At 36.6% G+C, this 14,844-nt stretch overlaps 1 protein-coding gene across 1 annotated transcript; it reads left to right on the forward strand.

The window, feature by feature from the left end:
• Positions 1-273: 273 nt before the first annotated feature.
• On the forward strand, positions 274-8,451 carry HSP90AA1 (heat shock protein 90 alpha family class A member 1). Its single transcript, XM_031953226.1, has 11 exons — positions 274-500; positions 1,665-1,826; positions 1,922-2,288; positions 2,913-3,046; positions 3,482-3,796; positions 4,039-4,204; positions 4,513-4,703; positions 4,781-4,928; positions 5,752-6,020; positions 6,158-6,491; positions 6,619-8,451. The coding sequence occupies exons 2-11, from the start codon at positions 1,665-1,667 to the stop codon at positions 6,726-6,728; spliced, it is 2,196 nt and encodes a 731-aa protein (XP_031809086.1). The 5' UTR covers positions 274-500; the 3' UTR covers positions 6,729-8,451.
• The last annotated feature ends 6,393 nt before the right edge of the window (positions 8,452-14,844 follow it).

Consider the following 14,844-nt stretch of genomic DNA (forward strand, 5'->3'; position numbering starts at 1 on the left):
GCCCCCGCCCCATCTTCTCCCCCTTGGCGTAGCTGTCCTCGCGCCCGCGCGCTGCAGGCGGTTGGGCTTTGGTTCGGAGGCAGCAGAGAAGGAGCGGAAGATGGGATCACGCTAAGCCGGCGCTCCCCCGCCACCCCCACCCTAGCCCAACATCCCTTCTCCGCCTCTTCCTCCGTAGCCCGCGGTGGGGGAGGGGAGTGTAGGGGGGGGGGAGGGGGAGGAGGAGACAGAAAAAACTAGGGTTTGGGCGGAGAAAAGGCGGAGCCTCGCTGCGGGGAGGGGTTCGCGCACCTCTGCGCACGCGCGGGGGGCCGCGGCGGTTGGGGAGGGCTCGAGAACTCTCTTCCGGAAGGTTCCGGAGGCTTCTGGAAAAGGCGCTGCTGAGGCGGGGAGTGCCCGACTCTATATAAGGAGCAGGCGGGGGGCGGCCGCGCGCCAGTTTGCTCTTCTCTCCTTTTGCTGCCAGGTGAAGGCTTGGGGCTCCTGCTCTCGCCGTCACGGTAAGGTTCCCCGCGGGCCTCTCCTCCCAGAACAGGGGCCTGGGCGTGGGCCGCCCGGGATGCCCGAGAAGGGGCGCCCCCGGCCTCCTTTCTCCCTTCAGGGCCGGAGAGCCCGGGACGGACGTTGAGGACCCCCCCTTTCCCTTCCCCTCCCTTTTGCCCTCCCCCGCCGCTTTTACCCCCCCCCCCCTTACTGTAATTTAAACAAGACAAACGCCTCCGCATAATCTTGGGGGTTAGGGTAAAAAACGGGGGGGGGTGACTCCTCCAGATCCCGCGGAGGCGGCCCGGGGGGGGGCAGGGGAGCTGGGGCGCGCCGCCGCCCCCGCCCGCGGGGCTGCCCTCCTCGGGCGGGGCACCTGCGTCTGAGTGGGGCTGGGGCAAGGGGGCGCTGGGAACGTCTGAACTCGAGCCCTTTTTTAATTAATAAGGGAGAGACCACAATTTACTGCGGATTTACCCGATTTCCTTGTTAATAGATGAGATTGGGATGTTTGTGGAACGCGTGCCGTGCCTGGTCGTTCTTTATCCGATCCCCCCCTCCCTCCCCCCCGTATTTTCATTCACCCCTCCCCCATATCGTGAGCTTTATCAAATGTGGAGTTTAGCTTTATTTAACATTTTCCTGTCTGTTCCCAAATTAACAGGTGCTTTCACTAGACGCTTTAATGGAATGGGAGTGAATTCTCTATCACCATTTATTGCGAATTTTCAGGGATTTTGTTTTATTTCTTTGCCCTAGCACTCTTTATAGAGGACGGATTATCCTCTTAATGAGATATGAGCCCTTCTAGCGTTAATCTGGCTGGAGAGGCGGTAGTCTCTTAAATAAAGAACGAGATGCAATTGGAGCAGTCCGTGTTCCCTGTTTGAAGTGTGCCCCGTGAAGCATCAATTAAGTCATAATGACTTGTATTGGAACACAAGGTTTTGCAAGGGTGAATTTAAAGAATTGTCCACATAGATGTTTTGAAAAATAAAAAGCTTTAATTAAAAAAAAAAAGTCATAATGACTTGGTTCGCGATGAATTAGTCTAGTTTTGTTTTCCACCATAGTCAGTAGTTTATTTCCTTTCATCTGTATTTTTAAAAATTCAAATTCAGAATTCTTTTAAAGTCATAGGTATGGGTGTTATTTTTCTAACTGATGATAATATTCTGTAGATGCCTGAGGAAACACAGACCCAGGACCAACCCATGGAGGAGGAGGAAGTGGAGACTTTTGCCTTTCAGGCAGAAATTGCTCAGTTGATGTCTCTAATCATTAATACATTCTATTCTAATAAAGAGATCTTTCTGAGAGAGCTAATTTCAAATTCATCTGATGTAAGTTTTTGATTTTCTGTTTTTGAAATTGGATTTAGTTCCAGCGTGGCTGTTTCAATTCATGGTTTAAATTTTTGAACCTTTTTCTTGGTTAGGCCCTGGACAAAATCAGATACGAGAGTCTGACGGATCCAAGTAAACTAGACTCTGGGAAAGAGCTGAACATTAGTATCATTCCAAACAAAGATGATCGCACCCTTACCATTGTGGATACTGGTATCGGAATGACCAAAGCTGATTTGATCAACAATCTTGGTACAATTGCAAAGTCTGGAACCAAAGCTTTTATGGAAGCATTACAAGCTGGTGCAGATATCTCTATGATTGGTCAGTTTGGTGTTGGTTTTTATTCTGCCTATCTGGTTGCTGAGAAGGTGACTGTGATCACTAAACATAATGATGATGAACAATATGCCTGGGAGTCTTCAGCAGGAGGGTCTTTCACTGTCAGGACTGATATAGGTATGTACTTTGAGGCTTTTATTTTGTAAAATTTACGACAAACTTAAAATAATAAGTAAATGGATCAATTTCTCTTATGTGCAGAGAGGGAAAACATTCTGGAACAGTGGCAAGAAGGGGATCAAAATCCCTCTTTTGAAACTATATGACCATGGGCAAATTAATTAGAATTTCAGCTATGAAGTGAAGGGACATGATTGGACTTAAGTAGCTTTTTAAGTTTGTTTCTGGCTAGATGTAAGATGAGTGATAGTCTAAGAAATAAAAACTGAGTTTTGTAGCAAGAAAGTATTTGATATGTGCCCGATGGCAAGTATGATTTCTTTCTCTAAAAGAACTACCTCAATCTAATTTTTTATGGTAAATGCAACATTTGCTTTTATTATATAGTAGGTTGAGAAGAAAACCTTTATTAGAAATTTTGTGGTTAATATTCAAATGATGAAAATTCAACAAATAACTTTTCAGCACATTGCTTAATTGAATTAAGGTATTATTTCACAGGTATTAAAGGATTTTCAAAAAACCTATGAAAATAGCTTATTAGTTCACTTTATGGGTTGAGATTAGAAAATTATGAATCTGACATGTTTCCCACATGGATTTTTTTTTTCCTTTTTCCAGGTGAACCTATGGGTCGTGGAACAAAAGTAATTCTGCATCTCAAAGAGGACCAAACTGAGTATTTGGAAGAAAGAAGGATAAAGGAAATTGTGAAGAAACATTCTCAATTTATTGGTTATCCAATTACACTTTTTGTAAGTTTTAAAATATTGTAATTCTGAATTGAAATTCTCAGCTGATTAATGCATAGATTGTTGCTGGTTAATCTTCATTAACTAGGAGAGAGGTTGCAAAAAGGAGTGATACTTTATGAATTTTACTTTCGGCTGCCTCTTATAATTGAAGGTATGTTCCTGTAATAAACAGCTAAGACTTGTAATATTTACATAACTTGGCAGCTCTCTTAAAGCTAGTATTTTGCCTTGTAGCTTATTCGTTCTCACACCATAGTGTGTGTACAGATAATATCTGTAAGTGGACCTGGGGCTCTTAGAAAATAAGATGTATTTAAATATTTATAGCCAAAGAGTTGAGCCACTTTATTTCAGTACTTGATTGACAAGCTCCCTAAATAACTATTGTATTTGAATGCAAGCATTAAAATAACCATTTGTGCCTTCTTTTTGAAGGTGGAAAAAGAAAGGGATAAAGAAGTCAGTGATGATGAAGCAGAGGAAAAAGAAGAGAAACAGGAGAAGGAAAAAGAAGAAAAGGAGTCTGAGGACAAACCAGAGATAGAAGATGTTGGTTCTGATGAAGAAGAAGAAAAAAAAGATGGTGACAAGAAGAAGAAAAAGAAGATTAAAGAAAAATATATTGATCAAGAAGAGCTTAACAAAACAAAGCCAATTTGGACCAGAAATCCCGATGATATTACTAATGAAGAATATGGTGAATTCTACAAGAGCTTGACAAATGACTGGGAAGATCATTTAGCTGTGAAAGTAAGTTTTAATTAAATCATTTTCCCCAGGAATTAATAATAGGCACTTAAGAAACAGTTTATTTGTAGCTCTTGCATATACAGTATTTGGAGTTTTTTTTTTTAAGTTATATACATGTAATGTAAATATGTAATATGTTTTACAATATGAAGGTGGAGAAATTGAAAAAGATCTGTATGCACCTTAATACAAAGAATTGCTTGTATTTAGATTCTGATGAAGCTTTTAAAATTTTGTTTTAGCACTTCTCAGTGGAAGGACAATTGGAATTCCGGGCCCTTCTCTTTGTTCCAAGACGTGCCCCCTTTGACCTGTTTGAAAATAGAAAGAAAAAGAATAACATCAAATTGTATGTGCGCAGGGTTTTCATCATGGATAATTGTGAAGAGCTGATCCCTGAATATCTGAGTAAGTAGAAAGAGGGGAAAGGGGAATAAATGACACTTTCAGGTGCCAATTGATCTCACTACAGCCCTTCTAGAGAGGTAGATAAATCACTTTTTACAAGATACTAAGGCAGGCAGAACTAAGGTCACAACCATAAGGCTGGAAAGAACTCTTAAGGTCTTCCCTGAAGACAGGCTTAATGCTGCTTTATCTGTTAATTATCTTCATTTTAAAATAAGGGAGAAGAGGTTGTACATCTGCTTGTTTACAGGATATTGTGTTTGTCTCAGTATTTGTATTTTAAGGTTAATCATTGCAAATTGTTTCAGATTTCATCAGAGGAGTAGTGGACTCTGAAGATCTTCCTCTAAATATTTCACGTGAAATGCTGCAGCAAAGCAAGATTCTCAAAGTGATTAGGAAGAATTTGGTTAAAAAATGCTTGGAACTCTTCACTGAATTGGCAGAAGATAAAGAGAATTACAAAAAGTTTTATGAGCAGTTTTCTAAAAACATTAAGGTTAGTTAACTTTCTGATCAGTTTATTCTTTCTGCTATTAAACTTGAAAGTTTCTCAAGCTTTGTTTGTTTTTCCAGCTTGGAATACATGAAGACTCCCAGAACCGAAAGAAACTTTCAGAATTGTTGAGATACTATACTTCTGCTTCTGGGGATGAGATGGTTTCTCTTAAGGACTATTGCATGAGGATGAAGGAAAATCAGAAACATATTTATTATATTACTGGTAATTCATAGTAACATTACTATTTTAACTTATTTTGTTTTTATAATCTGTTTTGGCAGCACTATCATTGTTAATCTCTCAATAAGTTATTTTTCTCTTGAGTAATTTAGGAAAAGAGATTATCTTAATTGGAATTTAATTTCTTTGATTTTAAAGGCATTCTTACCAAATCTGAATGACAAAATCCTAGTAGACATTACTGACAAGACTAGATTAGGATCAAGAGAAATTTGAACTTGTCAGTGATGGATTAAACAAAAGAGATTTAATAGGAAAAATGTTTTAAAAAACACCATTTAAAGAAATATAAGCTGGGAATATATGCAAGATGTGTGTAATAGGATTGAAGAGACAGGGAGAATATTGCAGATTTGAAAAGATTTGGATATCAAAAATTTTAAATCCTAGTTAGTTCAGCATATACCACATTTTAGGGAAAATATCTGGAATACATCCAGAGGAATTGGATAAGCCAAGGTGGTAGAAGATTGAACCATATGATCTTAAAAATGAACATGCTAGCAGGTTTTATTTATATAAAAAATGGACTGGACTGTTTTACTTGCTCTATTTTGCATACCTAGAAGTAATCAAAAGATTTTTGAAAAGCTTTTTATCAGGCTTTTTCCCATTAATTACTGGAGTCTTCATTAAAGACTGGTAGAAAGGATGACTTACAGGAAGTTTAAATGCCATAATATTAAGATTCTAAAAATTCAGTTAAAAGAACAAAAGCATAGGAAATGAGAGCACAAACATGAGAAGTAAAATATTCTATGAATTTGTATGTATGTAATTTGTCTGTATGATTTGTTTTTTTCAGGTGAAACTAAGGACCAAGTGGCTAATTCAGCTTTTGTTGAACGTCTTAGGAAGCATGGTTTAGAAGTAATATATATGATTGAACCTATTGATGAGTATTGTGTGCAACAGCTAAAGGAATTTGAGGGCAAGACTTTAGTGTCTGTAACCAAAGAGGGTTTGGAACTCCCAGAAGATGAAGATGAAAAAAAGAAGCAGGAGGAAAAAAAGGCAAAGTTTGAAAATCTTTGCAAAATTATGAAAGATATCCTGGAAAAGAAAGTTGAAAAGGTATGGAAGATTTGTTTACTTGAACATTGAAGTTGTATTTTATTAAACCTGACTTAAGATTGTGTTTAACTAAAATAATGTGGTAGTCTCATAAGTTGTATAATATTAAAACTAAATGTCCTGACTTAAAATTTCAGGTTGTAGTATCAAACCGATTGGTTACTTCCCCGTGCTGCATTGTCACAAGCACATATGGCTGGACAGCAAACATGGAAAGAATAATGAAGGCTCAGGCACTAAGAGATAACTCAACAATGGGTTACATGGCAGCAAAGAAACACTTGGAGATAAACCCTGACCATTCCATTATTGAAACCCTACGGCAAAAGGCAGAGGCTGACAAGAATGATAAATCAGTGAAAGATCTGGTCATCTTACTGTATGAAACTGCGCTGCTGTCTTCTGGGTTCAGTTTGGAAGATCCCCAGACACACGCCAATCGAATCTATAGGATGATCAAACTTGGTCTTGGTAGGTTGATGAGGCTTGCTGGGGGAGTTGAATTATTCAATTATAAAGATATTTAAAATCTGCCTATTATATTTGAACTAGGCTAACAAGTACTAAAATTGGGCTTTCTTTTTGACTTTTTAAATAGGAATTGATGAAGATGATTCAACTACTGAAGAAACCAATGCAGCTATAACTGAGGAAATGCCACCTCTTGAAGGAGATGATGATACATCACGCATGGAAGAAGTGGATTAAAAGCATTCCAATACACGAAACTAGCATGTTTCCTAGACTAGTCTGAATAAGTTATTTTGTATAAGGTGTTGAGAAAATACTTGATGTCTTCATTCCCTCTGATGTATATTTTCAGATATGTTCTCTTTATTTTTGTTAAATCACTTTTTAAAAAATGTATGGCATGTTCATGCTATTTAAGGGGAAATTTAGGTTTCTTTTCCCTTCTAAGTATAATCAATACTGTGATACCTTAGACATACAAGCAAGAACTAGTAATCATTGTAGTTTACTTTGGTTTTATTTTAGGGAGGGAGAAAACAATACCCTTAATATATGTCCAAATATTATAATCTAATGTTAACTAACACTCTTGTGGTCTGATAACAGTATGTAGCTATCAGAAAGCCGAATAATGGAATTACTCCTTGGTCTCTAAAATACACTGTTTTTGAGGTATCTTTAAAATGTTTATAAAATTGTCTTTCTTTTATATACTTACAAGAATTGAGTTGCATTCTATTCCATCCATTTTTGCATGTATGAACCCTGAAGTCTAGGAAAATAAAGTGTTAACACCAAGAAACTGTGGGAGTAACCTTAGTTTTCCAGAGTTAGAGTTTTGATTATATTTGTATTATATTTAATTTTTAAGCTGAACAAATATGCATATCACATTTTAAAAATTCATTGGCAAAAATGAGGATACATTTGTGAGGTAAAGAAAGTAGTCAAGATTTGTTCTATTGAGAGATTGGAGTGAATTAAGGCTTTAAGCCTTTTGATTTGGAGTGTTCTGGTTATTCCAAGCTCATAATAAGAGTTCACACAAAATCTATAACTAGTTAAATCCTCCTCCCAAAAATCCTCCAATTTATTTTGGTGTTACTTTTTGATAAGTATTGAAATTTAACACATTTGTTAAGTTTGACTTCAGCTTATTTTTGTAGTCTTAGTGATGCTGTGTATCATCACACAAGTTAGAGAACAATTAACAGTGCAGAAAGAAGGTATTTTATTTACTCTAAATGGAAATGGATTATAAGAAATATAGTTCAAGACATGGAAGAAATGAAATTGTTAGGGTTTCATTGAATCTTCTAATGACTTTAGGTTTATTTTTAACACCAACACTAAGTAAGTAAATTAGAAGCAAAGTTAATTGCTACAATCTAGGGTTTGCCTCTAGCTGTCTGAGGGACTAAAGTTAAATTTGGTATTTTGTAGTAACATTCAGTCTATTGGTAATGCTGGTTTTTTTTTTTGTTTTTTGTTTTTTTTTTTTTTTAAAGCACAACACCGGTATACTTAAAGATTTGTATCTGAAGCCATGAGTTAGTGTTTAAGGTGGTTTTGTTTTTTTTTTCCCCCCCAAATAGCAATGAGTGCTTATACCTTTTGTAGAGCTAGCTAGTCTGATGGTTTATAAGCATCAGTTGGAACTGGTGCTTTTATCCTCTGTACAGAGAATACAGATGCAGAAGTGCAGTATGATTCTGTTTTGGGCACTTCCTCTACAGTGGAACCTGGACAGCATAAATGGCATTAAACTTGAAAACAAATGCATGTCTGTGACTTCTAAATTTGCTTAAAAAAAATTAAACTCAAAATAATTATAAAATTAGGTTCATTGCTAAATTAAATCCTTTCTTTGCTGAGATTATATAGCCTATGGTGAATAACATTGGCTTGGTGTCCAATATGAACCTTGATTAAGAAATTTATAAATACAATTTCAATTAAAGCAGTGGTATCTTAATTTTTACTGAAATCACTTTGATCTCTTCGGTTTGTTGTTAGGCAAAGAGTAATTGCCTGTTTCTTACCTCTTGGTGATTATAACTGCCCCACAAAAAGATTTACTGTTATTTGCAGATAAAAAAAAAAATTAGGTGAGCTATTCAAACCTCCCTTCAATGGGTCTAACTTTCCATCTTTGCATTATTCTCATGATGACCAATCCTTCAGAACACTTTTGAGTCAGTTCCTAAGTCTGTCAAAGAGTAAATAAGAGGGAGTAGATTTTCTAGTTTCTGTTCCAAAACAATATTAAATGCAAACTAATATGTGATTTTTTTGTTTTTAGCATACATTTTTACGAATAATTGGGAAAAATCAACAAAAGGGAAAAAGCCATGGGAGATTTAAAAAAAAAAAAAAAAAAGCCATGTTGATCTTGGCTATATTTCCCTATGTGAGAAAGTGTTAATTGAACTAATACAGTAGATAATCCATAACTGGGTGAAAAAATTTGTCAACCTAGTGGAAAATTACATTGGACTGCCAGAGAAATCGGAATTTGACCTTACAGATCCATCGATTAGGGAAATATGCTGAATTAGTAAATTGGCAGTTGGGGAAGAGATAGGTCATCACAGTTTTTGCACCCTTAACTGTCTACTGAGCTCTTTACAAGACTCTGGACTTTTTCATGTTTCCTGCTGTACACCTCAGCTTTCTTTACTTATTAGAAAGAAAAAGTGCAAAACCTGGTCCAAATTAAATAACAGGTTCAAAAACCATATCCAGAGCCTGAAAGGTCTCAAGACTGAAAAGAGGTAGATGATGGGGAGGTGTGTAGAGAAGGTGGTGGTGGGAAATGGAACCTCTAGAAGCCATTATATGATGTCCAATTTGATTGAGGGAGACTATGCAGGAAATTAAATGAAAAGGCTGGAAGAGATGGGTGGTACTAATCTATAAAGGTAAACTGGGAGTCCCCTGGGAGACAAGTAATATGACCTTATCTGCCAAGAAAATTACTTTGGATTGTAGTGTGAAGAGGGATCAAATGGAGGAAGGTGTAGCCCGGAAGACCTATTGCTCATGAGTTTAAGTGAGTGAACATTTTGGTAACTCCTTTAAGGAGTTAAAAGAGGACAATCTAGAAAAATAAAAAGCCAAAAGGAAGTGATGAGATCAGACAGTGAAGATAATTTGGCAAAGGAGAGCAAAGAACGTAGACCAATGGTTTTAGGGTTTTAGTTGAGGGAACCTGATCACAGACAATTTTAGCACCCTAAATGTACCCTACAGATCATTTAACTCTTTAACTGCTAGAGACTAAAGCTCAAATAGCCTATTTAAAGCCAGATAAGGCAGAGACAGGTTTCCTGTCTGATTTCAAGAAATCAAGGGAGTAGATTAAAATCTCATGAAAAGGGAAATGATTGCTGAAATAAGGTTCTGGGGGAGGTTGGAGATGAATTAACATTAATAAAGGACGTTTTAGAATTTACAAAACAGTTTGCTTAAGTAATGTTTACATACAAACACTTGATACTCAGAACCCCGAGTTCTTTATTATTAAATATTTAAACGGGACCAAAAATGATAGTGACTTTAGTCAAGGGCACAACTATTTTCTGGTGGGATTGAGAGCTTTCTTTTTTTTTTTTTCTTTTTAAGTATCTTTTTTTTTTCTTTTTTAAATTTAATAGCCTTTTATTTACAGGATATATGCATGGGTAACTTTACAGCATTAACAATTGCCAAACCTCTTCTTCCAATTTTTATTTTTTTTTTATTTAATAGCCTTTTATTTACAGGATTTATACATGGGTAACTTTACAGCATTAACAATTGCCAAACCTCTTGTTCCAATTTTTCACCTCTTACCCCCCCCACCCCCTCCCCTAGATGGCAGGATGACCAGTAGATGTTAAATATATTAAAATATAACTTAGATACACAATAAGTATACATGACCAAAACATTATTTTGCTGTACAAAAAGAATCAGACTCTGAATTTTTGTACAATTAGCTTGTGAAGGAAATCAAAAATGCAGGTGTGCATAAATATAGGGATTGGGAATTCAATGTAATGGTTTTTTGTCATCTCCCAGAGTTCTTTTTCTGGGCATAGCTGGTTCAGTTCATTACTGCTCCATTGGAAATGATTTGGTTGATCTCGTTGCTGAGGATGGCCTGGTCCATCAGAACTGGTCATCATATAGTATTGTTGTTGAAGTATATAATGATCTGGTCCTGCTCATTTCACTCAGTATCAGTTCATGTAAGTCGATTGAGAGCTTTCTTGACTTCTAATTATGACTCTCAATCACAATGCCTTTCAAAAAAGATTAGAACTAGAAAGTTACAGAGAAGCAAATTTTGATTCCCTAAAAATGAGTTACCTAAAAGAATGAGCTACCTTGACATATCACTGGTAGTCTTGATGCATTAAGAAGCTGGATCATTTTTCTGGGTAAGTTGTAGGGAAATTCCTTTTCAAATACAATCTCTAGTAGTTTCTGTGGTCCCTATTAACTCGAGATTCTGTGATTCTATTTCTCAGAAGAGGAAAGAATGGAAATAAAACAGGAGTAATGGAGGTGGAATTGAGGAATGTAATGGAATAGAGAAATGGTAATACCTTATAGAATTTTTTAAAAATCACTTTTACAAACCATTGAAGTCCCAACTCTCAATTTCTGGGATTATGTGATTTTTTTTTTTAATAGCCTTTTATTTACAGGATATATACATGGGTAACTTTACAGCATTAACAATTGCCAAACCTCTTGTTCCAATTTTTTACCTCTTAGCCCCCCACCCCCTCCCCTAGATGGCAGGATGACCAGTAGATGTTAAATATATTAAAATATAACTTAGATACACAATAAGTATACATGACCAAAACATTATTTTGCTGTACAAAAAGAATCAGACTCTGAATTATTGTACAATTAGCTTGTGAAGGAAATCAAAAATGCAGGTGTGCATAAATATAGGGATTGGGAATTCAATGTAATGGTTTTTAGTCATCTCCCAGAGTTCTTTTTCTGGGCATAGCTAGTTCAGTTCATTACTGCTCCATTAGAAATGATTTGGTTGATCTCGTTGCTGAGGATGGCCTGGTCCATCAGAACTGGTCATCATATAGTATTGTTGTTGAAGTATATAATGATCTCCTGCTCCTGCTCATTTCACTCAGCATCAGTTCGTGTAAGTCTCTCCAGGCCTTTCTGAAATCATCCTGTTGGTCATTTCTTACAGAACAGTAATATTCCATAATATTCATATACCACAATTTATTCAGCCATTCTCCAACTGATGGACATCCATTCAGTTTCCAGTTTTTAGCCACTACAAAAAGGGCTGCCACAAACATTCGTGCACATACAGGTCCCTTTCCCTTCTTTATAATCTCTGGGATATAGGGATTATGTGATTTAGATGCACATAGGAAAAATTGAACATTTTAGTAGTCTACAAGTTCATTATGAGTCATTTTAGTGCAATATGGCATACAAAAAGATGTCATTCAACATTTCCTTTTTGTGTACAAGACACTGAAAGAAGATAAAAATGAGAATTCATCCACTGAAAGAACTTTTATTTTACCAAATTGGAAGATAGGGTAACATCTGAAAGAGAAGTTTCCATTAAATGGTGGTTAGAAATCAAATTCAAAAGATTGAGGGCTGAATGATTTAAAAGGAAGTGGAAACAGCTGAGTGTAACCTAAGTTTAGCACTAAAAGGTACAGAACAATAGCTTAAAAGGAAAATGGGTCAAGTGATAAGTTATGGTGTTTAAAAATGGGGAGGTATGATTTTAGACAGTTCTGAAAAGTCATTAGGAAGAGACTGACACATGAGAGAAAATAATCGGGGAGGTCAAGCTTCTGGAAATTAAGAATGCTCCTTTCTCCTCGGCCCATCTCATATTCAAAAACTGGGATGAAGTAGCAGGGAATGATTACATTTGACTTCAATTCCTGGCAAAATTTTTAAAAGTATTTTTAGACATAGTGAACATCTACAAAAGGAAGCAGCTTGGTCAAACATTGAAGAAGCTTACCATCCACTAATAGCCTGACTTTTTTCTTGCCATTGAACTTTCATGACTCTGGAAGAGAGGGTTCAGCTGTCTGCCTCACATAAGTCTGATTCACTCACGAGTCCAGATATCACCTGTGAGACCATTGATCCTCTTTGAAAATGAAGGACAAACAATAATAGCATGATACAGATTACAATCTTGAAATTGCATGTGTTTAACATGTTGGATTGCTGTCTAGGGGAGGGGTTGGAGGGAGGGAGGGAGGGAGGGAGAAAAACTTGGAACACAGGGTTTTGCAAGGGTGAATGTTGAAAACTCTTTGCATGCATTTTGGAAATTAAAAACGTATTAAGATTACAATCTTTGTAATGTAAAAACCATACATATAAAATTTTTTATTTAAAAAGTACTAAACCAATACATGGATCATATGAATTTATTTGTAGAAAATGACAGATTTATGATTTCAGTTTTGGACAAGTTCATCACCATAAGATTACAATCTTGACATAAGATGTCAGTTTGTGTGATATAGCAACCAAAATTACCTAATGTGTTCTTGGGTTACATTAAGAGAGAAATTGTGTCCAGAATCATGGAGGTGACAGGTGCACTGAATATTCATTCTGTCAGGGGAGCCTAACTAGGATGGTCATACTAATGAATCTCATTCACAGGAACTGGAAATATTTAGTTTAGAGAAGAGAATATTTAAGTGAGAGAATGACAGCATGAGAATTAGGATAGTCAATTATTCAAAAAATGCCTGCTAAATGACAGATACTGTTTTAAGCAGTGGGGCTACAAAGAAAGGCAATAGACAGTACTGCTTTCAAAAAGCTCAGTATTAAGAGGGAAGACATTGTGCAAAAAAAAAAAAAAAAAAGAATAAATTAGGGGCAATCAAAATAGGGAAGGCATAGATTATCATATGAGAGAATGAATTGGATTTGATCTGCATGGTCCTAGGGAGAAGAATAAAGAACACTGCATGAAAGTTGCTGAGAGACAATTAATAGGTTTTGTATATTAGGGAAGAAACACTAATAATTAGCTGTCCAAAATTGGAATGGACTGCATAAGAAGTCCTCTTACCAGAAAAGGTAAAATTAGATCATTCTTCTGGAAAGTTGTTCAGAGGATTCCTTTTCAAGCAGAGTTTCTAGTAGATCTAGTAAATCCAGTTTTGTCTTCCTTATTAATATTTTTTCCCTGCCTGAGGCAATTGGGGTTAAGTGACTTGCCCAAGGTCACACAGCCAGGAAGTGTTAAGTGTCTGAAGCTAGATTTGAAGTCGGGTCCTCCTGACTTCAGGGCTGGTGTTCTAGCCATTGTAACACCTAGCTGCCCTGTCCCTTTTAACTCTTGAGAGTCTATGATGCTGGTTATCTCTTTTGACAGGAGGCAAAGAGTGTGGAGATAATACTTAGAAGTAGTGAGGAAAGGAGGAGATAACTTGAAGAATGAAATTTGATAAAGATTAATGTAAATATCCTAGGACAATTGCTTAATTTGACAGTAGTAGCCTTGTCAAAAAAGGAAATGGGGTTAGAACACTTTTCTCTATGGAGTCATTACTGCCTCTTTGTGATGACAGCTTTCACAATCTCTTCTATAAGTTTCACTTACCAAGGGAATGCTGAATAAGCCCCTTAAGAGATAATCAAGGTGATTCCTAATACACAGGTTGGACTAAGTAGCCTTTAAGGTAACTAGGGATTCTGTGTAACTAGTATCTCTGAAATTCTGTGTCTTTGATTATGGGTAAAAATTCAGAGAGATTTTTTAAAAATTATGTCTTTTTATTACAAAACATTATTACAAAATGCATTATTACAAAACATATGCATGGATAATTTTTCAGCATTGACCCTTGCAAAACTTTCTGTTCCAAATTTTCCCCTCCTTCCCCCCACCCCCTCCCCTAGATAACAGGTAGTCCAATACATGTTAAATATGTTAAAATATATGTTAAATACAATAAATGTATACATATTTATACACATCTTGCTGCACAAGAAAAATCAGATCAAGAAGGAAGAAAAAAAACGGAAAGAAAACAAAAATGTAAGCAAACAATAATAGAAAGAGTGAGAATGCTATGTTGGGGTCCACATTCAGTTCTCATGGTCCTCTCTCTGGATGTAGATACCTCTCTTCATTACTGGATAATTGGAACTGGCATCAATCACCTCACTGTTGAAGAGGGCCACGTCCATCAGGATTGATCATTGTATAATATTGTTGTTGCTGTGTATAATGATCTCCTGGTTCTGCTCATTTCACTCAGCATCAGTTTATGTTTCCAGTTTTTGGCCACTACAAAGAGGACTGCCACAAACATTTTGG

This window comes from Sarcophilus harrisii, chromosome 2, assembly GCF_902635505.1.
Source record: "Sarcophilus harrisii chromosome 2, mSarHar1.11, whole genome shotgun sequence".
In the NCBI taxonomy this organism is placed as follows: domain Eukaryota; kingdom Metazoa; phylum Chordata; class Mammalia; order Dasyuromorphia; family Dasyuridae; genus Sarcophilus; species Sarcophilus harrisii.